The following is a 24,735-nucleotide window of genomic DNA, read 5'->3' on the forward strand; positions in this document are numbered from 1 at the left end:
ATTTCAACCTTTGTTAGCTTTGGCTTTTGCATATAACTTATCATTTTTCATTTCAAATCTTAGTTTTGACTTTCAACTTTTACCTTCTGATTTTGACTTGACTTCAAACGTTTGTCTTCCAATTTTTGACGTCTTTTTGTTTTGCTGACTGTAGCTTTTTGTCTGTTGAATTTTGCCGTTTAATTTTCGACAATTGACTTTGAGTTTTGGCTTTCGGTTTTTGATTTTATTTTTAAATTTTACCCACTGACATTATACTTTAGACACATTCCAGCGTTACGGGACACAAAAAAAACACACATCTTTACTATGCAGATCGGTTTCTATTTCATCAAATCCTTGGTATTCTAGTGGAATATAAAGTACTCTTTGAACGACTATTTTACAAAGTATTTGCTAAAAACATTGGTGAAACAGGAGGCGATTTTGACTTTTTGTTTTCGATTTTCGACTTTTTTAACTTTTTCCTTTTATCGTTCAACTTAAATTCTGAGTTTTATATCTTTGATTTTGGATTTTAGACTTTAACGACAAGGTCGTCAGAGTCCATTTATGGCAGTCAGTATGACACCGAATGTCACCCTTTCCTTCCCTTCTTCAGCGTACCAACATGCTCGGGAAATCATCACAAAAAAATAAAATTAGTTCAACTAACCTGCTAGCCGTAATAAGATCGTGCAACTCGAAACACTTAACATTGCATTCTATAGGTTCTATTACTTTTTGGGGCATAAATTACACTAAATACTGAGATTTCTGTCCAATTAAAATTCATCACTGTATTTTCACTTTTTCGCCGTCAATTTTTCATTATTTTTTTTCGGTCGTCCCAGTCGTAATATCACTCGCGAAACTACGATGGTTTTACGATTGATGGAACCAGTTGTCGTTGTGACTCCTAACTTTTGTCCAATGCTGGACAGTCAGTCGAACCAAGCTATAATCAGAGATTATGACCGGATTTGAACCCACAACACCTGCCGGGGCGTGCGGCTCGCTGGTACCCATGTACCTTTGAACCATAGAGTCGCTGGACAAAAGAAGACCGCCATGGGTTCAAATCCGGTTATAATCTCTGATTATAGCTTGGTTCGACAGATGCACCTTCCAGCATTGGACAAAAGATAGGAGTCACAACGACAACTTGTTAAGTGTAGCTACCTATTACCCGCCCCCTCCCCCTTCCTTTTCACTCTTTCCCCTCCTTTCCCAAAACAATTTCACATTACTTTTCCCCTATCGTCCCTCCATCAATTGTAACAACCATCGTTTCAAAAAAATATTAATATTAATGCCTGACCGCATTTCAAGGTCAAAGACTAAAACACGAGTTTGGTCAACTTTAATTTACCACCCGAACAGTTATTTGGTAAGATATTATAATGATTTTGCCCAAACTGTTCACTATGAAAAACTTTACTTCGTTTCGATTGCAATTCCGAATCCGCGACCGTCGTTGTTGTACGTTACCAAGGAAACGGGTGTATATGTGGAGTGATGCCATATTTACGTTGAGCATGAAATTGACCAATAATTTTCGCTATTAAATTAACGGTCGTAGAGTGTCGACAATATACGTATAAAATTCACTGATAATAAAATTCACCGTAAACAGCATTTTTTGACACCGATTTGAAGTTCATTCAGCTTCAATTCTATTTTTAATTTAACCCTCTAACGGGCAACACCGTAAAAACGATGCGATCAAGCTAATGACTATTTTATCATGAAAGTACACACGAAAAAACCTTAAGTTCTGATTTTCATGCAAAAATAATTATCTGGAGGAGCGCCAGGTAAGAAAAAGTCCAATTTCTCTTTTTCCTTTTTCATGTTTAACGCTCTGCCCAGATATTTTTTCAATTCAGATATATTACAAAATTAAAATAATGCATGAAATTTACTCATAGAAAAACTTTTTAGGTCAATCATTTTGTTCTAGATTTCCTTTTTCTACAAAAGTAAAAAAGGGAAAATTCGCGCATTAATTATTTTCGAAATTTTTCGGAATTTTTGTTTTTGAAAGATGATAACTTTTGAATGCATGGTCAGAATGTTATGATATTAGTATCAAAATGTCAAGAAATCTGTACAGAACATATTTTCTATATTGCCAATTAAAAACAAATTTCGTATGCGGCTCTGGAGCTCCAAAAGCGAAGGCCGTCTACAGACGGTCTTACCCGTTAGAGGGTTAATTTTAAGTCCTATTTCAAGTCCAATTTTAGGTTTAATTCAAGTCTAATTTTTATTTAAATTTGAAAATTAATTTTCAATTTTCTAATCACATAAACAATGAACGTGAGGAACTCCGAAACGCTTGAACTGTTCCTCACCAAACTTGGCACACATATTTCTTGACATAATAGAATCAGAAAAGGAGGGGGGGGGGCAAAAGGTGGAGGTCCTAACAAAGAACCAAATAAGTAAAAAGGGCCCCGTTTCTTTTGCTTTTAGACCGCCAGCAATTATACAAGTTGCTGAATATCAAGAGAGGAGGGAACCCTTGAATCATAGCGCACTGGATAAGGAGAAGACTCTATAACCCCCTTATTATCCCTCTCTGTCCCATGGTAGCACATGTGATCCATGACATCCAATACTAGAATCTTGTCCGATGTACCAGTAGCTGGGAAACAAAAGGGGGGCAACGTCTGACACGAAGGAAGGTCCAAATTTAAATCTATACCTATAAAGAAGGATTTCTGTCTGTCTGTCTGTCTGTCTGTCTGTCTGTCTGTCCGTATGTTCCTTATAGAATCGAAAACTACTGAACCAATCGGCATGAAAATATGCATGTAGAGGTTTTTTGGGGCCAGGAAAGGTTTTAGTGATGGTTAGAAACCCCTCCCCCCACTAAGAGGGGGGGCTCCCATACAAATTTCTGCATAACTCGACAACTAATCAAGCAAATAGAACAAAATTTGGCATGTGGGTGTTTTCGGTGACAAGAATTTATTCTATGGTAAATTGAGACCCCTCCCCACTTTATAAGGGGAATTACAACTCCTGTCCTCTTTAAAAGGGGGGGCTTCCATACAAATTTCCTCATAACTCGAGAACTAATCAAGCAAATGGAACAAAATTTGGCATGTGAAAGTTTTCGAGGGCAAGAATATTTTCTATAGTAAATTAGGACCCCTCCCCATTTTAAGAGGGGGGGCTCCTGTACCAAAGAAACACAAATTTCCTCATAACTCGAGAACTAATCAAGCAAATGGAACAAAATTTGGCACGTGGGTGTTTTTGGAGACAAAATTTTTTTCTATGATGAACTGGGACCCCTCCTCACTTTAGGAGGGGGGGGGGCTCCTGTACAAATGAAATACAAATTTCCTCATAACTCGAGAGCTAATCAAGCAAATGAAACCAAATTTGGCACGTGGGTGTTTTTGGAGACAAAATTTTTTTCTATGATGAATTGGGACCCCTACCCACTTTAGGAGGGGGGGCTCCCATACAAATGAAATTCAAATTTCCTCATAACTCGAGAACTAATCAAGCAAATAGAACCAAACTTGGCGTGTGGAGGTTTCTGGAGGCAAAAATATTTTCTATGGTGAATTAGGACCCCTCCCAACTTTAAGAGGGGGTGCTTCTACACAAATGAAATACAAATTTCCTCATAATTCGAGAACTAATCAAGCAAATGGAGCCATATTTGGCATGTGGGTGTTTTTGGAGGCAACCATTTTTTCTATGATGAATTAGGACCCCTTGCCTTTTTAAGAGGGGGGGCTCTCATACAAACGAAATACAAATTTCCTCATAACTCTAGAACTAATCAAGCAAATGGAACCAAATTTATCATGTGGGTGTTTTTGTAGGCAAGAATATTTTCTATGGTATATTTTCTATGGATTTTCCCACTTTAAGAGGGGGGGGGGCTCCTATACAAATGAAAAACAAATTTCCTCATAACTCGAGAACTAATCAAGCAAATGAAACCAAATTTGACATGTAAGTGGTTTTGGACGCAAGATTTTTTTCTATGGTGAATTGAGACCCCTCTCTTCTTTAGAAAGCGAGTTATGGCCCATCTCCCCTTTAAGAGGGTAAGCTTCCATACAAATGAAATGCAAATTTCCTCTTATCTCGAGAACTAATCAATCAATTGGAACCAAATTTGGCATGTGGGAGTTTTAGATGGCAGAAATTTTTTCTATGGTGAATTACGACCCCTTCCCCTTTTAAGAGGGGAGCTCCCATACAAATGAAATTCAAATTTCCTTATAACTTGAGAACTAATCAAGCAAATGGAACCAAATTTGGAATTTATTTTACGATAGTTAGAGACCTCTCACCCCTGTGGTAGGGGGATATGGACTCTCATACAAATAAAACAGAAATTTTTGCGAAACTCAAAAACTAATCGAACTCGAGAAATTCGAGACTCTTCCATAAAACATTAGTCAATACAAGACCACAAAAACTATCTATAGTAACACTAGATCATTCAAGACGAGACGGTCGCGAGTGTTGCCGGTGACCCGCCGTCGGAAGCGCCGCCCACTGGGGGGCTTGCAAAACTCGAGATTGTGACAAAGATCATCCGAGATTCATGATTTATGTACAACACAGGTTAATTTGTGGCAATACGAAGTTTGTCGGGTCAGCTAGTATACCTATAAAAGTGAACGGAACGTATTGTGGTATGTTTATATCTCGACCACATGTCAATAGTGTTCAGTGTATAAACCTTGTTATCTGCCCATCTATCTCTAAGACTCTTTACAAGCTAAACGATATAGCACAAATGATAGTTCTCCCGTTTTTCATATATCGATTCACTACATGTTAAACTGTTATTGAATAAACACGTTTTCTCTGTACGCGGTGATTCTTTTATTTCGCGGGTCGTTCCTCCGAAACATCATTTTAGGTTATGTGCCCAGCATTGCGGATTGTTTCCTGAACATTTTCTTTGTGTAAAATGACGGAGGAAGATCGAGGTGAACGGTTCCTGTTACCGTTATTCGATGGATCCAACTTTGCTGCTTGGAGGTTCCGGATGCGGATTCTTCTCGAAGAACACGAATTGCTGCAGTGTATCGAGATAGAGGTAGACGCTATGGACGACTTAAGAGAAGAACCGAACGATGATGAAGCTGTAAAAGTGGAAAAAGCGGCAAAACGAGAGAAACGCTTAAAACAGGACAGGAGGTGCAAATTGCTGTTAGTGTCCCGGATACACGACTCGCAGCTCGAGTACGTGCAGGAAAAAGGTACACCGAAACAGATTTGGGATGCTCTTGTTCGTGTTTTCGAACGAAAAAGTATTGCAAGCCGTATGTATTTAAAACGGCAAATGCTATCGTTGAAGTTTGAGTCAGGATCTCTGCAAAATCATTTTCTTCGTTTTGGTCGTCTAGTAAGAGAATATCGATGCACCGGTGCTGTTATCGACGAATTGGACGTGATTTGTCACCTGCTGCTGACGCTAGGGGAGGACTATGACACGGTTGTTACAACAATAGAAACGATGCCGGAAGATAGATTGTCGCTCGAATACGTCAAATGTCGTCTTCTCGATGAGGAGATCAAAAGGAAAGGATTAGGAATAGAGCTTTCAAATCCTAAATCTGATGTTACAGCATTCGCCGGATCGCAGAAGAAAAATAAAAAGAAAAAGCTGAAATGTTTTGGATGTCATCAAGAGGGGCATAAGTTGTCGGAATGCCCGAAGAAGTTTTCGGAAAAGGGCAAGCATCAGTCGAAAGCTAATCTGGCAGAGTGGAGCGGTATTTCTTTCGTGGCACTGAGTAGTGAGTGTCGGCTTGATGAGGATTCATCGGAGCGTCACCGAGTGCAATGGTTCATCGATTCGGGGTGTACGGATCACCTTCTGAAGGACAAGGAACTATTCGAAGAGCTGAAGCCGCTTGCAAAGCCTGTGCAAATAGCTGTCGCTAAGAGTGGTGAATCGATTGTTGCCACCCATTTCGGTACGGTAAAACTTTTCTGCATCTTGAAAGGTGAGTACATCCCTTGTACGATTAACGATGTACTATATGTCCCGACGTTACGTTTCAACCTCTTTTCGGTTGCGAAGGTTGAAAGTAAAGGAATGCGTTTGGTTTTCAATGAAGGTGAAGTAAAAATTTATAATGGCTCCGAACTGGTTGCCAATGGTGCGCGTCGCGATAAACTCTATGTACTCGATATGTACACAAGTGAAGACTGTACTGCCGGGGCAATGCTATCTTGTGGTCGTATAAGTAAAGATTTAGAGTTATGGCATCGCAGACTCGGACATTTGAACGCGAATCAGCTTGGACAGCTGGTGAACAAGCAAATGGTAGACGGTTTGCTACCATTGAAGCGAAGTACGGACAAAAACGAGATCGTGTGTGAGCCGTGTGTAATAGGCAAACAAACGCGTAAGCCTTTTCCCGTGCGTGGTGAAAAACGGTCGTCGCGAGTGTTAGAGGTTATACATTCGGACGTATGTGGACCGGTTACACCTACAGGACTGAACGGTGAACGCTATTTCGTTTCGTTCATTGATGATTGGAGCCATTTCGCGATGGTTTTTCCAATGACATCAAAACGTGAAGTGCTTGAATGTTTCGAGTATTATGAAGCAATAGTCAGCGCGAAATTTGGACAACAAATATCTTGTTTGAAATGCGATAACGGTGGTGAATATAAGAACAAAGCATTCGTCGCGTTTTGCAGAAGCAAGGGGATCCAAATCGAGTGGACGGTTCCGTATACTCCTGAACAAAACGGGACGAGCGAAAGGCTAAATCGTACTGTCGTTGAGCGGGCGCGTGCCATGTTGGAAGATGCTAAAATTGACAAACAGTTTTGGGTGCAAGCAGTGGAGACTGCTGTGTATCTGATTAACAGGTGTCCGACTAGTGCAAATGATTTCAACACAACGCCGTTCGAGATTTGGCATGGAAAGCGTCCGAATATTGCCAAGATTCGTGTTTTCGGGTGTACAGCGTACGTGCACGTACCGAAAGAGACTCGACGAAAACTAGATGCGAAGGCTTGGAAGGGTGTTTTTGTTGGTTATTCTCCAAATGGGTACCGGGTTTGGAATCCCGTTACGCGATCGATCGTTGTTGCACATGATGTTGATTTTGTTGAGCGGCTAGAAGAATTATCATCTCCCGTAAATGTGAAGAATGGGGATAATTCAGTGATTTACATACGAAAAGAGAAAGAAGAAGAAATAGTGCAGGAAGAAACAGAAGAGCAGTCCGACGGTGTTGGAGAAGAGGACGAAGAACAGTACGAAACTTCTAACGAAGAAGAGGAAACTAGAGATGCTGATTCTGACGCTCGCCCGACTCGGATTCGTAATATGCCAGGTTGGCTCAGGGATTACGAAGTGGATGCTAATTTCGCTTTGAATGCGCTTTCGTATGTGCAAAACTTACCTGATTCGTTGACAGAGATGCAAAAGCGAGATGACTGGCACTTGTGGCGAAAAGCAATGCAGGAGGAGATGGACGCGTTGATGAAAAACGGTACATGGACCTTAGCTGAGCTGCCGGAAGGGAGAAATGCGATATCTTGTAAATGGATCTTCAAACTTAAACAATCGGAGGATAAGTTGCCGAGATACAAAGCACGATTAGTAGCGCGTGGTTTCAGTCAAAAAGCAGGTTTTGACTTTACAGAAACGTATTCGCCGGTGGCGCGAATGGACACACTACGTGTTGTGTTGGCTCTAGCTAATCAGGAAGGAATGGCAGTCCATCAAATGGACGTGAAGACTGCTTTCCTTAACGGCGAACTCTCCGAAGAAATTTATATGCTCCAGCCAGAAGGATTTCATAAGCAAGATGGTCTAGTCTGTCGGCTTAACAAATCATTATACGGATTAAAACAGGCGTCGAGATCTTGGAACACACGGTTCCATAACTTCGTTGAGCGGCTTGGTTTTAAACGAAGTGCGAACGATTTGTGTCTATACTGCCGAGGATCAGGGAAACAACAAGTGGTGATTGTTCTTTACGTGGATGATATCCTCATTGTGAGTTCATCCGAGAAGCTGATCGGTAATATTAAACGAAGTCTAGCCAGAGAATTTGAAATGAGTGACCAAGGGAAGGTCAAGCATTTTCTTGGAATGACAATAGAGCGTGACGTCGAGAGCAGAGTGATGCACATTAGTCAGCGTCGCTATTTGGAGAATTTGTTGACCCGTTTTGGAATGCAGGATTGTCGTCCTGTTTCCACACCGATCGAGAACAAATTGAAACTTACAAGGGGTGAAGTATCGAAAAGAATTTCGGAACCTTACCGGGAGTTGATAGGATGCATAATGTACGTTTCTCTTACGTCACGACCGGATTTGGCAGTTGCGGCGAATTACCTCAGCCAGTTTCAAGTTTGTCCCAACAAAGAACATTGGGTACACCTTTTGCGGGTGTTGCGGTACATAAAAGGTACATTGCATCTGGGCTTGTGTTATCATGGTGACGACAAAAGTCCATTGCTGGAAGTGTACAGTGATGCAGATTGGGCGAGTGATGTAAATGATCGTCGTTCCGTTTCGGGTGCCGTGTTCAAAGTACGTGGAGCTTCGGTCAGTTGGTTTTCGAGGAAGCAGCCAACCGTATCGCTATCGTCTACTGAAGCAGAACTGGTGGCGCTTTGCGCAGCTGCGTGTCATAGTCAGTGGTTAGTTCGTTTGATGAGTGATCTCGAAAGATTTCCTGAAGGTCCAGTCCAGTTTCATGAGGATAATCAATCAGCAATAAAAATAGCTTCAAGCCCAAAGGATTCGACGCGTCTTAAGCATATGGACGTAAAGTACTTTTATATCCGTGAGCTGCTGGATGAAAATCTGATCAAAATCGACTACATTCCGTCATTGCTGCAGCAGGCTGATATCTTGACAAAAGGTTTGCCTGCTCCAGGGTTTAAGAAGTTACGTGAGTGCTTAGGAATGGCAGAGACCAACGTTTAAGCGGGCGTGTTCAGTGTATAAACCTTGTTATCTGCCCATCTATCTCTAAGACTCTTTACAAGCTAAACGATATAGCACAAATGATAGTTCTCCCGTTTTTCATATATCGATTCACTACATGTTAAACTGTTATTGAATAAACACGTTTTCTCTGTACGCGGTGATTCTTTTATTTCGCGGGTCGTTCCTCCGAAACATCATTTTAAATAGGTCCAATGTGAATTCTGCATCTCCTCCTGCATTTTACCCCAATTTTTCTTAAGGATTAGCTAGCCAATAACACCAGCAACCGTTTCATGCGAAATAGACGCATTCAAGTACATTTATACCGCCGTGATAAGCGTAAGAGAGAAGACGCGAATAGAATCTCTCATTTGCACGTTGCACATTTTGAAATGTTGCTCGTCATATGTATGTTTTGTATGTACCGCTATAACTTCGGAATGCCTGGACGAGTTTTCATCCAACTTGACATACATTTTCCTTGACATAAGGGAACTGGCACAGGGGTCGTTACAAACGGAGATCTTAAGCAAGAGTGAAATGTCGAGATACGAAAAAAGGGTGTGATTCTTTCCCGGAAAGAAACATACCTACTTACTTATTGGTCCACGTCTACCAGTCCGGCGGAACAAAGAGCAACGCGATGCCACGCCAGTTACCGCATTCAGTTTTTCAAAATATTCAGTCTATCGCTTAAGCTGTTCTGTACGATCAGTCAATAACTTACCAGTTCTGTACTGTATCAGCATCTAAGTATGCATTCCGGTATCACTAGTGGCGAGAAATATCGTACAACAAACTGTTATCACCATGGGCAGGGGCGGTTTCTCCTTCGTCGGCTAGGTAGTTGTTCCAGGCTCTATTGTCCCACCTACAAACTGATTTACCAACTCTCTCTAGTTCTGAGTATCGTTGACGGGCCGCTGTCTTAACCGCTCTGGTTCGCGCTTGCTCAATGTCAGCTTTCGCCTCTCTCCACTCACCGATCTTCCTTCAAGTTTCATCCGATATCCACTCCATCCGCCCGCTGCGCACCTTGTCAAGGGTTTCGTCACTAGTCATGGCATGGCGAAGGCGGTCGCTTGTTCTTCGGCGGTTCTACCAATTCAATTTGTTTGACAAAGGACCTTTTCACCTAGCGATTGCCCAATTAGCGGACGTCGTAACGACATCCAGCTTTCTCCTCTCGTCCCTGGACAAGGTTTCTAACCCATGTTCTAAATCTAGCCGCGATTATTCTTTCGTTTATTCTCCCCTCTCTCGAGTAGCATTTTCACCAGAGATCAGAGTATACCAGAGTAGTGCAAGGCCAATGCTGGCCAATGATCAGTATATTCCATGTTCCGATTCGGGGTTTCTTCAGCTTGGGTAAAGAGTAACGTTATACAAACTTAATAAGCGTTGCTTCAATGGCACTCACTTACCTAATTTTCCGCTATTTCCCCTTCACGTCTTGTTTCACTTTGGAGACACTACTAACACATTTGGTTCATTACTTTCTTTTGCCGTTCTCTCCGGCACTTCAGTTGGAGTTGTGCTCCAAACGTTAGAGGGCTCGCTTCCAGGCCGACAGGCTAAGACCAAAGTAAATTCCAACGTTTAATTGTTTCGTTGCCTCAAATCAATCGGTATGAGGGTAACTAGTTCTGACGACTAGGAGGAATTCTACGCCCAGTTGGTGCGTGTATACGACCTGACATCCAAAAACTTTAGTCAATCAAGATCGTCATCAGGGATTTGAAGGGTCACATCGGCCAGTAGTAGACTGAGATCGCTGTAAACTTCGGACAATCACTACCGGAAGAGGACAATTTTTTGTGTGTGTGTGGATATTATCACTACGACCAGCATTTTGATCTATTGTGATCTTATCCAGGTGTTGTTCCGTATTTCGTTGTTATTGCAGTATCGCTATAGAGTGTCGGTGTGTTTTCACCCATTTTTCCCTCTACGCTTCTTACTACTTTTCAACCAATCTAGCTCTAGTAGAGCCAGGAAGTGCGGAGACTAGTTATAATTTGTCCTTGAACAAGAGGCTTCATTCGCACCTCAAGCAAGTACCACTCTTATAACTTGCCCTGGTAAGAGGTTTTCATTTCATTGCAGAATGCAGTTGGAAGGATGTGGAGGGGCTTGGGAATAAACCCATGCTAAAGTCACTTATCATCGAACGGCCTGATTCTACTAAGATTCGAACCCACGACCACTCGCTTATCAAGGCAGACTCGGTAACGTTGCGGCTACAGGGCCCCCCTGATTAGGCTGTAACTGAAGAATTTGTCCTTAATTTAATTCTTAACACACTTATATGGACACCCACTGGATAATTCGTTGCATTTGTTATCCCAACACTATTAAATCAACCCAAGTAACAATTTGGATTTTATTATACTATTATGATGGTACTTAAGACCAAAATTGGCTTTGAAAACCACCATAAGAGTGCAATAAAACTCACATTGTTGCTTGGGCCTTTCTACAGCCACTGTGGTAGATGTGATACTTATAAGAAGTACCTGTGCATAAGATCTACTGCACGGTACTTTCTTTTTTTCAAAATTCGGCAGGCGAACTTCGTGAATAGCAGCGATCTCCACTCCGAGTTGATGTAGCTCGCAAGCAAGCAATCCAGCTCGTGCCGATTCATGGAGTGTTCGGACATTCTAGGTACCAAGATTCCAATGGTTATCCATTAATCGTTTCCTTGTTCTTTGCCGCGTCTTATGCCGGTTGAACTGTTCCGTATTTCCATTTTCGTTTGTCGTGGTAAATGAAAGTTTCCATATACTATCCTACCGAGGTCGCGATCCAAGCTTCTGCCGTGCTCTGAAAAAAAAAATTCTCTCAGTCGGATGTTACCTTCTCCGACAATCGACGAGTTGTTTTGCTTTTGCAGTGCTTTTTTGCTTTGCTCTGCCACCGAATGAGCTTCAGTTTTGTTTCATTTTTCTTTTTCTGTCGGAGCACTTCCGAATGCATGCATGCATCAAGATAACGAAGCAAATCGTTTCGGATCCGTCTATGCCTGTCCGATATTCTATTTGGGATACGGAGCAAATAGTCTATTGTCTCCACTGTGCGAAGATGCATCTCCTAGCTTAGCTTCTCTAGTATGTACATGAAGCATTCATTTCCAGGTATGGCCAACGATCGTCATCGTTTGAATTAGATATTCGAGCTATATTTGTCGCTCCTTTCAGGCAATTCTCCTCATTTCATACCCGATTTTCATCGTAATCTTGGCAAAAGTCCGGAGGCTACAGTGAACCGGTCATCTCGCAAGAATGCCGAATGATAGTGCAGTGAAATCCGTACTATTCAAGAACTCCACCGACACCAGGAATAGAGGGATTGCTTGACTAGCGAGTGTCGAGACGCTCGACAAATTGGTGACGACACAGAAAGAAATCCGATTCCGATACCATGAATGCAATCATGAAATCATAAAGTTTGAATTCAAATCTTGACTGAACTGCCATAGCAGGCAGCACAAAATCATAAAAAATAGTCTTACGTTGTGTTGTACTGCAAGACGTTCGTGATATAATGATTATTATTCATGGTATATTTTTATAAAACATAAGCTATCACTCAAAATAATGTGAATATTTTCCATCTAACTTTACCGTACGTGAATTCAACGTAGTTTGCATTAGTATGCGTGCATTAACGTGGAAAGCAGGTAGATGTTATTGTATTTTCTAATAATATTCAATTGAAAATCCCGTAGAGAAATCCCTGTAGAGAAATTTACGTGATTTTTCACGTGGAAAGGACGTGTGGATTACTTTGCGTGTAAAAACCTGAAATCATAAGCCATTTTGCTCATTTTGAAGATTAAATTTCTACCCGTAGAGTAGCCTATGGCCGAGTACAGTAAAAAGAAAGTCATTAATACTGGACGAGGCATCCCAGCTTTATGCTGCTAGTAGTAAAGTAGTAGGGGAAAGCCACCATCATTTCAAGTACTTTCCAATGTATGTAGGTAGAATTACAGTAGATCCAAATTTGATTATCAAATGAATTTCACACTAATGCTGTTTCAGAAGGGCCAAAAGGGATTGGGCGGACCCACAAGCAGAGGCACTTGTGCGCATTCCGGGGTTATAAGAGTCGCCTTCCAGCATTAGGATCCTTCCATGTAATAATCAATTTCGCTGTACCAACTTTAACCCACGTGATGATTTGTTTGTTTTGAATTGAGAAGTTCCATATTTGCATCCAGCCTTCCACATTTATGATATCAATAATAATACTATTAATAATATAATATTAAGATGAAATGTGGTATATATAGACAAAAATAGAACAATCTCACCAGCAATCCTTCGTATGGAATAGAATAGCGTCTGTTGAGGTTCCATACGTGCTTCCAATAATTACTTTTTTTCATTCTGGTATCCATGTGCAGTATTAAAACTCGTTTTGGCCAAAGTTTTTACTAAATAGCAGGATATGTTTCATAAGCTAAAACGAAAAAAAAAATAATTAAAATAACTTATATTAGGCTTACCTATTAGCAAGGTTGTGTGGCTCCGCCGTCTGTTCAGAACCGCGGTTTTGAGATCAGGCAGCCGGAAACCACCCAGCATTGCACCTCCTAGCTTGGCTACTCAATAGAACATTACCAGGTATGGCCACGTGAAGGCGCTAGGTAGGGGCTATATTGGACGCTCATCATTTACTTTCCTCATTTCATACCCTGTTTTAAAAATCTGTACTCTAAAATACACAAAATGTTACTTTCTGTCACTTACATTTTCATACTAAATTCCAACAGCATATCGATGCATTTCAACGTTGCCCTTTTACTTTCAGGAAAACATCTACTGTTTAAGTAAGTTTTCGGGAATGTTCAAAACCAAGTTATCAAAAGAAAGAAAATCCACCACCACTTCGCTCGTTAAAATGGATTCTATGTTCCAGTCAAATGGTATAATGGTAATAATAATAGTAATAAATGTGCCATTGTTTTATTGTACATTTCCGTTCCAAGTTTACTGACTTAGCAGCAATATTGTTCTAGGTAAGATTTTCAATACTTACGGTTCACCTTAAAATATGTAATTTTCCTAACACGATATTTGCATTTGTTGTTGTTTCACAGCATTTAATAGATGCAAAAAAATAATACTTTTTTTCCCTTCCTTCTGGTTCGATACAGTATAAGTACGGACAACCATCACTTTTTTAGTAGCAAACAAACAAACAAAAAACTTGATCACGATTTTGTTTCATCCTAAATCTCTACTTGTTGTGTTTTCAGTATTAATGGGTTCAACATTTAATTATTTTCACCTCAAATAGAATAGTACCTAATAATAGTGATAGAGAGAACATTGGAATGCACCAAAAATACTGGCTTTTATGGCTTTTTTCAAATATCAACATCATCAGTGTGTCATCAGCATCAGTTTGTGTGTGTGTGTAATAGTAAAATCATTAGCATCAATCAACGTTCCTGCGGGACGAAGCAACAGGAGAGGAGGTTCTCGGCGGTCGAACCTCACGGTACCTACCATTAACTCTTGTTCCAGTCCAGCGTCGACTGGAAGCTGAGGACGCCCGTCGACGGAATGTTGTACAGCTGATTCTTCAGGTACATTCCGTTGTACGACTGATGATGATGATGATGGTGGTGATGGTGATCGGCTGCAGCCGCCGCTGCTGCCGAGTACGCAGCCGAATGGTGCATGTTGGCTGCGGCGGCTGCCGCAACCGATGAAGCCGAATAGGCGAAATGGTTGTACAGGGACTTGTCGTCCGAGGTAGGTACGTGAGAGAAGCCACCGTTGTTGGAGAGGGCAACCGCGTCCATCATGTTCGGTTCGTGTAGAACTCCCGAGGTGCTGGGGCCGCTTCCCGAACTACCACCGCCTCCTCCGGAGGCACCACCTCCGCCTCCGGCGGAGTTTCCCTGAGTACCGGAGCCTCCCACAGTGTTGGTCGGGAAGAGCTTAAAGGACATCGGCGAATGGTTTTGAGAGTGATGTGATGGCGGAGATTTGAGAGGATCCAAATTCTGGAAGGCAGTTGGCTCCAGTGGGTAGCTTTTGCTGAGATAGTTGCTGTTCGAATCTTCGACGCACATGTTCGAGTCGTAAACGTGAGATACCAGCGGGGACGTTAGGTTCATACAGGAGGAAATGGCAGACGGTGGCGGTGGTGCGGCTGCCGATACGGACACGGCAACGTTCGCTCCCTCGGATGCAGCCTGCGAACGTTGCTTTTCCTCTCGGCGCCACTTGGCGCGACGGTTGGAAAACCAGACCTAAAAAGAAACCTTTTGGTGATAAGTCTTGACGGAAGGAAAGGCCAGTATTACCTGAATTCGCGCCTCAGGTAGATTGGTTTTGGAAGACAATCGTTCCCGAGAGAACACATCCGGATAGTGCGTGCGCTCAAACTCCTTCTCCAGGTACTCGATCTGGTCGACGGTGAAGGAGGTCCGGTTGCGTTGCAGTTTGCGCTTCAAACTGAGCCGTTCCGAATCGCTGTCGAAGCTAACGGTTTGCGAAGTCGACGTCGACGGTTTTATGCTGCCGCCGGCGCTCAGACTGACCGGTGAATCCAGATTCGTGAAACAGTGCTTACCGAATGGGCTCTTGCTTTCCTGCTCGCCGGTCGGTTTGATATCAGCAGCTGAAAACGGAACAGGAGGTTGACGGTCTCGCCGTTCGTTTCCAATGCTGCAACACTCACCGTTCTCTCCGTATTTGTAGTGAAGGAAGGGCGAACTGTCGCTGAGCTGCTTGCCGGACAAGTAACTCGATTCGTCGGCGGACGATTCCTGGATGTGCGGTTTTTTGTTGAACTCTTTCTGTGCTGCCAGATTTCGCAGGACGCGGTTGATTGACGATACCTGACCAATTGAAGACAAATTTGAAAATGCGAGTTTAAAGATTTAAGGGTCAAACTTACGCTCGGAATGTTCTCCGGGGTACAAATCCGTTCGTTCAGCAGCTTATCGCGAATCTCCCAGGCGAAGATGTTCGGACAGTTTTGCTTGAACAGTGAGATCTTGTGAACCACCTCCGGGGTGGCAACGCGTGGTTTCGAACCACCGATGGCACGTGGTCGGATGCTGCCGGTTTCATAATACCTAATAAAACGAAAAGTTCTATCAATTGGAAACATTCACACGTGACCGGTTTACCTTCCGAGAATTTTACTGACGCAACCGTTCGAAACCTGCAGGATGCGGGAAATGTCGCAGGGGCGGGCTCCGGCGTGTGCTAGTTCTACGATTCGCTGCCGGGTGGAATCGGGCAGCGGCCGACCGCCCACAAAGATGCCACCCAGCTGGTTGACGCCGCTGTGGCCTAAACCAATCACAGCAAAAAAGGTTAGTAACAACCATTAACCAAATTTATTTTATCCTAATTTTTAAAAACTTCTAAAATTATTTTAAAGTTACCTTCGTTTTTGTAATCCATACTAAAATCCAGTTCGGAAGCAAATTTTTTTTTTTTTGGGTAAGAGATGAGAAAATAGGAAAGAAAAATACGACTTCGTCAGAATACGATGCACTTTAATGGTGCTGTCTCACAAAACCAAACCAACTAAACAATGAACCAAAGTGCCGCCGCCGTGCGTTCTCGATTGCGAACTTCCGGCTTTGAACTTCGTTGAATTCGTCGTCCCACGATCAGGCAGTACTTACGGACAGTGGAAGGCTTCCGGCTACTATTATTACAGTTACCGGAACCGAGGAGCATTTTCCCCGCCTGAACATTTTCGCTTTCGATTTCGGTTTCGACCGACAGTGGCCAACAACAGGCAACCTACGCATGAGGAATGGAGAAAAAAAAAACAGAAAAACAATTCCGACCCAAGGGAACGGAGAATAGAACACGGATCAGAGAAAGAGAGTGTGTCTGGCATGGACAGATGATTTCCCCCTTTTGATTTGTGTTACATTTTGTGTGGGGTGGCGAAAAATTCCCTCATTTGCTTTGGCGAGCACATGCGGAAAAAACGAGGGCGGCAAACATCATTCAAATTCTTGTTCTCGGGAAATCATCTGTTGCTCCTTGCATGGCGTTATTTAGAACCTTATCAGCGCAGCCGGTCGGTGGTCGGAAGATTCCGAGAGTGACAGACTGTGACGTTTTTGATCGGTGGAAGGTTAATTTATTCATTTATATTCGAGCCCTGCATAATGATCTGGGAGCAATGCTTGGATGGTTCCGAAAGGACAGAAAGAACTCAAGTTAGGACTACGTTTCATAGGAATTTTTGGGAGAGAATAAAACTCTAACATTCCAAATTACCGTTTATATCCGTTTTAAAGCTCTCATTTTTTTAGATTTTAAACACCTAAATTTGAAACATGGAGTATTTGCAGGTATAACGTATAAAGTTAGATTTAATATATGCAAATTTCAACAGAGAAGTCGATAAAAAATGCTACAATGTTTCTGTAAAATGTAGTAGAATAGTAAGCAACAGTCTCTTTAATGTTGACGACAAAAATAAGTTCTATAATGATTTCTATGCAGGACTTATAAAACAGATTTCCAAATGACATTATTTTGGTGAACCAACTATCATTATGAACGAGTATTTTTAAAATACAATGCTAATGAATCAAACCTGAGGTATCGTTTGATTCGAGAAATGGTAGCGACTGGCCATTTTTTTGAAACCAACGAAGCCGAAACTGGTATATTAAAAACACAAATTCTGGAAAATAATCTCGAAATAAAAACTAGCCATTTGTATTCACAACTTTTACTAACAGTTATTGTATCATTCTTAATTATAAGTGTGTTAGTTACAGAATTTTAAGATAAATTTCCTATTTCAAGATAGTCATGAAAGTAGTTTCAGAAAAATATTGTTTTGCGCAGAATTATAGATTTTCAGGCCAGCTAAAGCCTTTACTCAGAAAGAATGAGGCACACAGAAATGGTCGTCAAATAGTCATTTTAAGTCGGACTTTCTTCAACTACAATAAACTACAATATTATGGTTTGGTTTCTACTTCATTGCTTTATTGACTCTCTTCTCCATAACCGAATGCCCGCATCAAACTCATAAGATTTTGGGCAATGATGGGACCGACTTTTGATACTTTACCCACTGCTTCTCTTAAAATTAGCTACACCTTAGGCTTCCCAATTAGAACGTTACTCACTGTAACGGTAGGTTGACACCTTTTGTGGTACAAAGACACATTAGCTCTGTCCAATACAGTCCAGTTCAACACAGCCCACGCGTAATGGCAAGATACCAAAGCCGTTGAAGTTTCCCGTCGTGATGGCCTGCCAAATCAAGAACTTTTTGGTGAATTTGTCCTCTTTCTAGTTCCTTTTCAAGAATGACCAACCGTGATATGACAACTGCTATGTCCGCCTTGATATAAGTCTCGTCATCCGTCGTCCATCAGGACGACGTACAGCTTACTAGCACGAATTTGACCACCGTGTTTTGTTTGTCGTTCCGGTTCGGTGTCTTCCGGACCATGAAGACATGGACACCACCACGTTTCGCATTTTTCAGCCGACGCTTGAACAGACTTGTGAGGTGTCCACCAATATATATATATATATATATATATATATATATATATATATATATATATATATATATATATATCACATTGGCATATTATGCTAGGAGTTGTATCCTCCGCATTTGGCAGCTGTGCTGGAAAGGCTTATTGACGTATCACAGGGTTATTTCTCGGTGGCGCCAAATAACCGAAGCAGCTGTCACTACCGCCGGTCATTGTATTGCAAATTGATATAAAGGTAAGTCGTGCTATCTGCGGCTCGGGATATCCATTCTTCCCTATGTCGGGTGATTCCACTCTAGTAAGCAGGTTTCACAAGAGTCAACACCTTTCTGATCCTCACCAGCTCAGCTGGCTTCGGTTTTCTGCCGTTGTGTGACAGCCCGCCGCTAGGCCGTCTGGGTCTGCTTGAATGAAATCATCACTCAGGAAACCATCGAATGATGGATTCCCAGATGTTTCCAGATCCATCTGTGGGACGCAGTCGAGCTTTGCGCAAATAGCGATCTTTACAAAGTAATCACAGACCGCTTTAATGTGCTCTTTTGAAATCTTCTTCCATTACCAGTGAAGGGTACACATCAAGCCGTCGAGAACAGTAAATTTCGACACTGATCTTGGCCCATTAGATACCTAAATCGAGAAAGAATGGAACGGTCCTTTTAGTCATTACCGGTGTGAATAATGAAACGAAGCTGAATTCTGCTGAAAGGTTGCGTGCCCATAGTTTTGAAGCAACCATGAGAAAATAGACGCCAATAAATTCACTTTCACATGTCGCCAGGATAGGTTGTTGTCAACAGCCCGGCTAAGCTGTGTCGCCATGACCCTCTGGGTCTGTCTCTCCTTCCAGTCGAATTCCGGATTCCAGTCGACGGCTTTTCCGCAGATCTTGTTCACTTCTCTTCCCAAGGTGTGCCCAATCCACTTTCATCTACGCTCAAGAATTTCTATTCTCGGTGAATATCCGATTGCCTCCGCTGAGACGCAACACGTTTCGCTGACGGACTGCAATACGGATTTAACGTTTGAGTTGAAAAGTAACTGACCTTTACCGTCCTTTAGCGGCATCGAAGAACAAATAGATATCATCGTTGACGGCGGTGAATTCTCTTCCTTGGCCTAGGAAGTTAGTCCAGGTTCTCTTGGCCCGCCTACAAGTTTGCTTAATTGCCGGCTTTTGCCTTTTTCCATTCATAAATCTTTCTCCTCTTTTCCGTCTCTAGTTGTAATGAAGACGTTCTTGATGTCAGTCCATTGCCCTTGGACAGTTCTACCAACACCGAGACTCGGGATTCAAGTTATTCGAAAAAAGCTGTACACGTGCGACGCGCAAACATATCTCAGCGATAACAAGGTGATGGTCGGATGCAATTGGTCAATTGCATCCAATTCGTGGTCAATTCCATCCAGAACAAAGGATCTGTTAAACTTGTCACTCTGTTTTCACCAAACAGAGCCGGCGTTACAGCGCGCGATGCCTTGTGCCGATTAAGCAGCGAGGCTTTTTTTTTGTATGCCAGAAGGGAATTGGCTTAAAACGCCACTGTGACAGTCTTAAAGATCGTCTTTTAGGACAGGCTTCGATTGCTGTCACATTTTATGGACTACTCAAACCCATTGAATCCTGTGCCCCAATTTGGTGCTACACGGCTAATAAAATCAATGACGTTTTGGGACTCGGAATGGAGTGAGAGGGAAACTTCTGAAGAAGATATGCCTAGATAAAGCAAGGGCCCCGCAATAAAGCAACTGTAGAGCAGATGCCCTGAACTTTCAAGTCAAGAGTTGCAAAATCGGCAGTTGTCTGCGTCAACTTATAGAGTAGGGCGGGGCATAAGCGCGATGTTTGAAGTTGTCATCAATTTTCGTGAGATATAAAGAAAAACAACAACATAATATATTTTATAGTGATGCAGTAACTCAATGTCTTCACATTCAACTATAAATCATCTGGGGTAATAGTGTTTTGCAAAATAAATTCTTCTTTCTTCTGATCAAGTGCAGATTCGCACTTTTACCCCACTAGCGGGGCAAAAGTGCGAATACCGCGGGGCAAAAGTTCGAAGCTAGAATCGATGAAATTAGCCCAGCAGTAGCTAGCAAAACCATATTATCTGCGTTATGTTTTGGTAAGGAATATTCTCAATTTGCACCTTTTCTATTTTGCGCTGGTGTATTGCAGCCTCCGCTAGATCGAAACTTTTCCAAACGTTTGTTTTTTGTTTCAACAGCGGAAACACATTGTTTTTCTTCGGCCAACATCTGTAGAGCACACAGTTTTCTGCAGATCTTTCATTTCTAGTATCTGTAATATAGTGCCTAAAGCTGTATATAATTAGCTATACATTTTTGACTCGTCCATGAATCGCACTTTTGCCCCGTCCGTGAATCGAACTTTTACCCCGCTAGGCGCTTGACAGGGTTAGATTAAATTACGGAAAAGCGAAATATATTTTGTAAATTATTTTCGCCGTATTTTCAAAACAGATATGTGAGTGATGTAAAACCCTGCTACAAATTTTCAAGAAGTAATATCCTCCTCTTGATATCGCATTTGCCGTATAACGAAAAATTACATCAAAACCGCCCTAAAATAACATTTGCACGTAGCTCAGCAACAATGCTTCGTAAGCAACCAAAGTTTACGTTAGATTCAAGCTGTCAAAGTAGTCACCCATCCATGCCAATATAGAAAATTTACTCGGAATCTGCACCGATAAATCATTGAATCGCACTTTTACCCGCTTCGCACTTTTACCCTTCCTTACTCTGTACTTTAAGAGCGGGACTGTGTCCAGTTAGAAGCCTCCTGATTGTGCGTAGTTCACTGTTTAACTGTTTAGTCTATAACCCTGTATTTGATTCCAACCAGATGCTTTCTTAGCAGCATAATCTAAGTGGGTAGCCTTGTTCAGTTTTGACGTAGGACTACGTCTTTCAGGAAGGTAAGTAGGAAGGTATAGGGGGTAATTCCAAAAAATCTTTCTCGAAAAGTGGTCAGGTTTTGAACGCTAATAGCTAGGTAGTTTCCCGATCGAATTTCAATACTCTTACACCAATCGATTGGAAAAACTTCTAAGAATTGGCCCAAATGTAGAAAAGTGTGGATTCTTGATGTTGAACTATTGAAAAATTGAAAATAATGAATCTATGTTTTACCAGAATTCTCGCTTCGTGATTGGTTGTTGGGAATGACGTCATCAAAGTGTAAATGCGTTTCCACGCTTCGGCTTATAATTCAGTCAATTTTCAATAGATTTCCAAGATATTTACACCAATCGATCGCAAAATCGATTTGGAAAATATACCTAACTATTGATTTTCAATGCGCGTCATTGAAAAATTGAAAATAACTCTAACTCGGTCGTACTACAAATTGTCGCTTTGTGATTGGTTGGAATAATTTCCAATTATTAATGAACAAGTCTTGGTACAATTTAGGATGTACCGAGAAAGTTGATGGAAAGTACCATTTAATTCTACTATAACAAAGTCACAAGAGAATTAAATGGAATCCTACCCTTTCTCGTTGAGTGCTAATTGGCTAGAAAATTCCGTATTGAGGTGTACCACCAACGGCAACACGAGCGGTGTCGGTGTGTCGGTAACGCAGTCGTGCACGTCTGCAGTTCCCGGTCGGTCGTATTCATCGGCTGCTGAGGAAAGGAAGGTATGCTGAGCGTGTGTTGAAGCTGGAGCACTCGTTTCTGCTCGCGACAACGAAACGACCAAAATTCTCGTCACTTGCAGCTGGCCATCCGCAACAACGAAAAGTTGAACAAATTGCTGTCCGGTGTCACCACTGCTGAGAGAAGTGTTTTTCCGAACATCCAGTTGTTTTGTTGAAGCCCAAGTAGACGGAAAAGAAGGCTTAAATTTCCAACCTATCACATCGACAAAATGTTTTTTTAAGGACGAAACATAATTTAAACACTATTTAAGGTAAAATTAGCAGTCATCGATTCTGCCAATTTCGAAAGCAGTTTTTTTGTTTGAAACAAAAATTCTATTCATAAAAATATATTCGCTGTATTCAGATTGGCAAGAAGAATGCAGTATTTACATTTTTACAAACAGAACCCCGCTTTTGGGCCCAAAAACTGCTTCCGAAATTGAGCTATCCGACGAAAAGTCAATGATTGCTAATTTTCCCTTAATTCGATTGATTCTAATTGTTCGCTCCTTATTAAATAATTCTAACCGATCACCTCTCGCACTTCTGTTCGTTTGTTGCTGCTGGTTGAGTTGGCCGTCTCAGACCAGCTCCAAGTAAATGTGTTCGGTCAAGCGTCAAAATGCATAAAACCATGGGTTTAATCAAATGAAATAGTTTTAGTAACATCTTTTGCATCTTCATATAAGAATTTGTTCGTTCTTCAAAGAACGGTTTTCGGTAATTGATGAAACCTAGGAAACTTGGAACTTTTCACTCGGTTTTCTTTAGCAACACAAATTTATCCATCACCAATGCTACAGTAATAATAGGGTAAAGAACCGGTTTTAGGCAGTCTAAGCGGGTCACTGATTGTTTTACCTTATTACAAGCGATGGGTTGACTAAGTGGGGGATATCAGCATACCAATCTTCTTGCCATCTTTAGTTCTTCAAGCTGTTACCATTGGAAGACACTATTGTTGAGCTAAACTTTTGATTTTTCGCTTTAAAAGTTGGAGCGGCAGAACTAATTTTGAACAGACCGAACCCATTTTCACCCGCAAGGTGCTTTTTTAAGCAATCCTGAAATCTGAATTTTTTTACGTCCCGTTAAAAAATCCCTCGATCTTTTCCCCCTATTCAGTAAGTTCGCGTTCCTATCCGCGACCTACTAATCGGCATCTGATGCGTAATCGGCATAGCGTATCGGCATAGATGCGTAAAATGCCATCTGTCTAAATTGTTTATCGAGGCATACACTCACCGCACCGTTCGGCAAACGGTATTCGTCGCCTCTTTTATTCTCTGGTGTTCTTATGGGAAACTGCAAGTTTGACGTCTCACTCGCTGTTCATAAGGATGGTGGGAGAACAAAAGAGGTAACCATATAGCAGTACAAACGATCCGACTCAGAACAGTGTTGTCAAAGCAAATAACATTGAAACACATCGTTGCTTTATTAAATCACTGAGAAAATCTTCGAAAATTATTGAAAAAGCTGTCCTTTGTGTTGTTTTTAATAAAGAAAAATTAATTATGAACATACATTTCTCTTGAAAGTATTGAACCACGTTTTCACCATAGGAGGTTTCAGTTAATTTCAAACTTAAAATTCTTATTTCCAGAACCGAAACAGTGTCTTGGCAACACGATAGTTGTGCTGCAGCTGCTGCTAGTGGTGAACAGGTTCCGTCAATTCAGAATTTGTTTTCAGTTTTGTTAGAAAATAATAAAACTTTTGGCTAGTGACAAAGCCTTAGATAATAGAGAAAAAGAGAGTGAATAATATGGTATGTGACAATTGAGTGCTTGACTTTCAGAGTGGTTGTAATCAGTGCTGAAAATTTGATGAATTCGTTAGTAGCGAGGTGGCGATTGCTGAAGAGCAGCTGAAAAATTTACGTTTTTGGACAACAATTTTTAATTCATCATATTTCTTGTCGGAAACCCAGTAAATTGTGTTTGTGTGAATCAAATGTATAGTTAAGTAATTTGTGAAGATGATCCTATCAAAAGATTTTGAAAATATGAATAAAAAAGTGCATTTTCGGCTCATTTATGTTCAACTGATTAAAATAGGTGACACTGCTTAACTCGTTCCTTACCCTAGGAGAGAATCAGTTTCATTTATTTGTTTCGACTATGTCGGGGCCTGCTGCGATCTTCTGAAGTAAGATAAATTCCAAATCGAAATAAATTGCTGAGTGATGAATGACTGAGAAACAAATTTTTGCAGCCTTTTGATGAAAATAAAATTTTCTTCGACGTATGTCACATTTGCCTAGACCTCCTCCCCCGCTTTGTCAAAAGCTGTCACAAAATTGATACCCCTCTCCCCCCCATAAGCAATGGACGTCATTATTGAATGGTCCCTTTCTTCTCCAGTCGCTGGAAACATGCGACGCGCAAACTTATCTCAGCGATAACAAGGTGCTGGTCGGATTCATTCAGATGTTGACAATTTCATCCATCAACCCATAATTCATCCATCAAAAGATCTGTTAAACTTGTTACACTGTTTTCATCAAATACAATGAATTTTTGCCATACCAATTTTTTGGGCGATAACTTTACTTATGTCACTGTTTAACAACAATCGGATTATCGATCCCACCCAATAACCTCTAAC

General features: G+C 41.5%; 1 protein-coding gene across 1 annotated transcript; it reads right to left on the reverse strand.

Moving 5' to 3' along the window:
- Window positions 1-13,908: 13,908 nt before the first annotated feature.
- On the reverse strand, window positions 13,909-18,920 carry LOC128732432 (paired box protein Pax-6-like). Its single transcript, XM_053825681.1, has 7 exons — window positions 18,793-18,920; window positions 16,596-16,716; window positions 16,089-16,273; window positions 15,854-16,034; window positions 15,635-15,794; window positions 15,258-15,574; window positions 13,909-15,203 (listed from the first exon to the last, which is right to left on the reverse strand). Exons 1-7 carry the CDS (start codon window positions 18,918-18,920, stop codon window positions 14,454-14,456), a joined length of 1,842 nt encoding a protein of 613 aa, XP_053681656.1. The 3' UTR covers window positions 13,909-14,453.
- Between the last annotated feature and the right edge of the window lie 5,815 nt (window positions 18,921-24,735).

Source organism: Sabethes cyaneus, chromosome 1, assembly GCF_943734655.1.
Source record: "Sabethes cyaneus chromosome 1, idSabCyanKW18_F2, whole genome shotgun sequence".
Lineage (NCBI taxonomy): Eukaryota > Metazoa > Arthropoda > Insecta > Diptera > Culicidae > Sabethes > Sabethes cyaneus.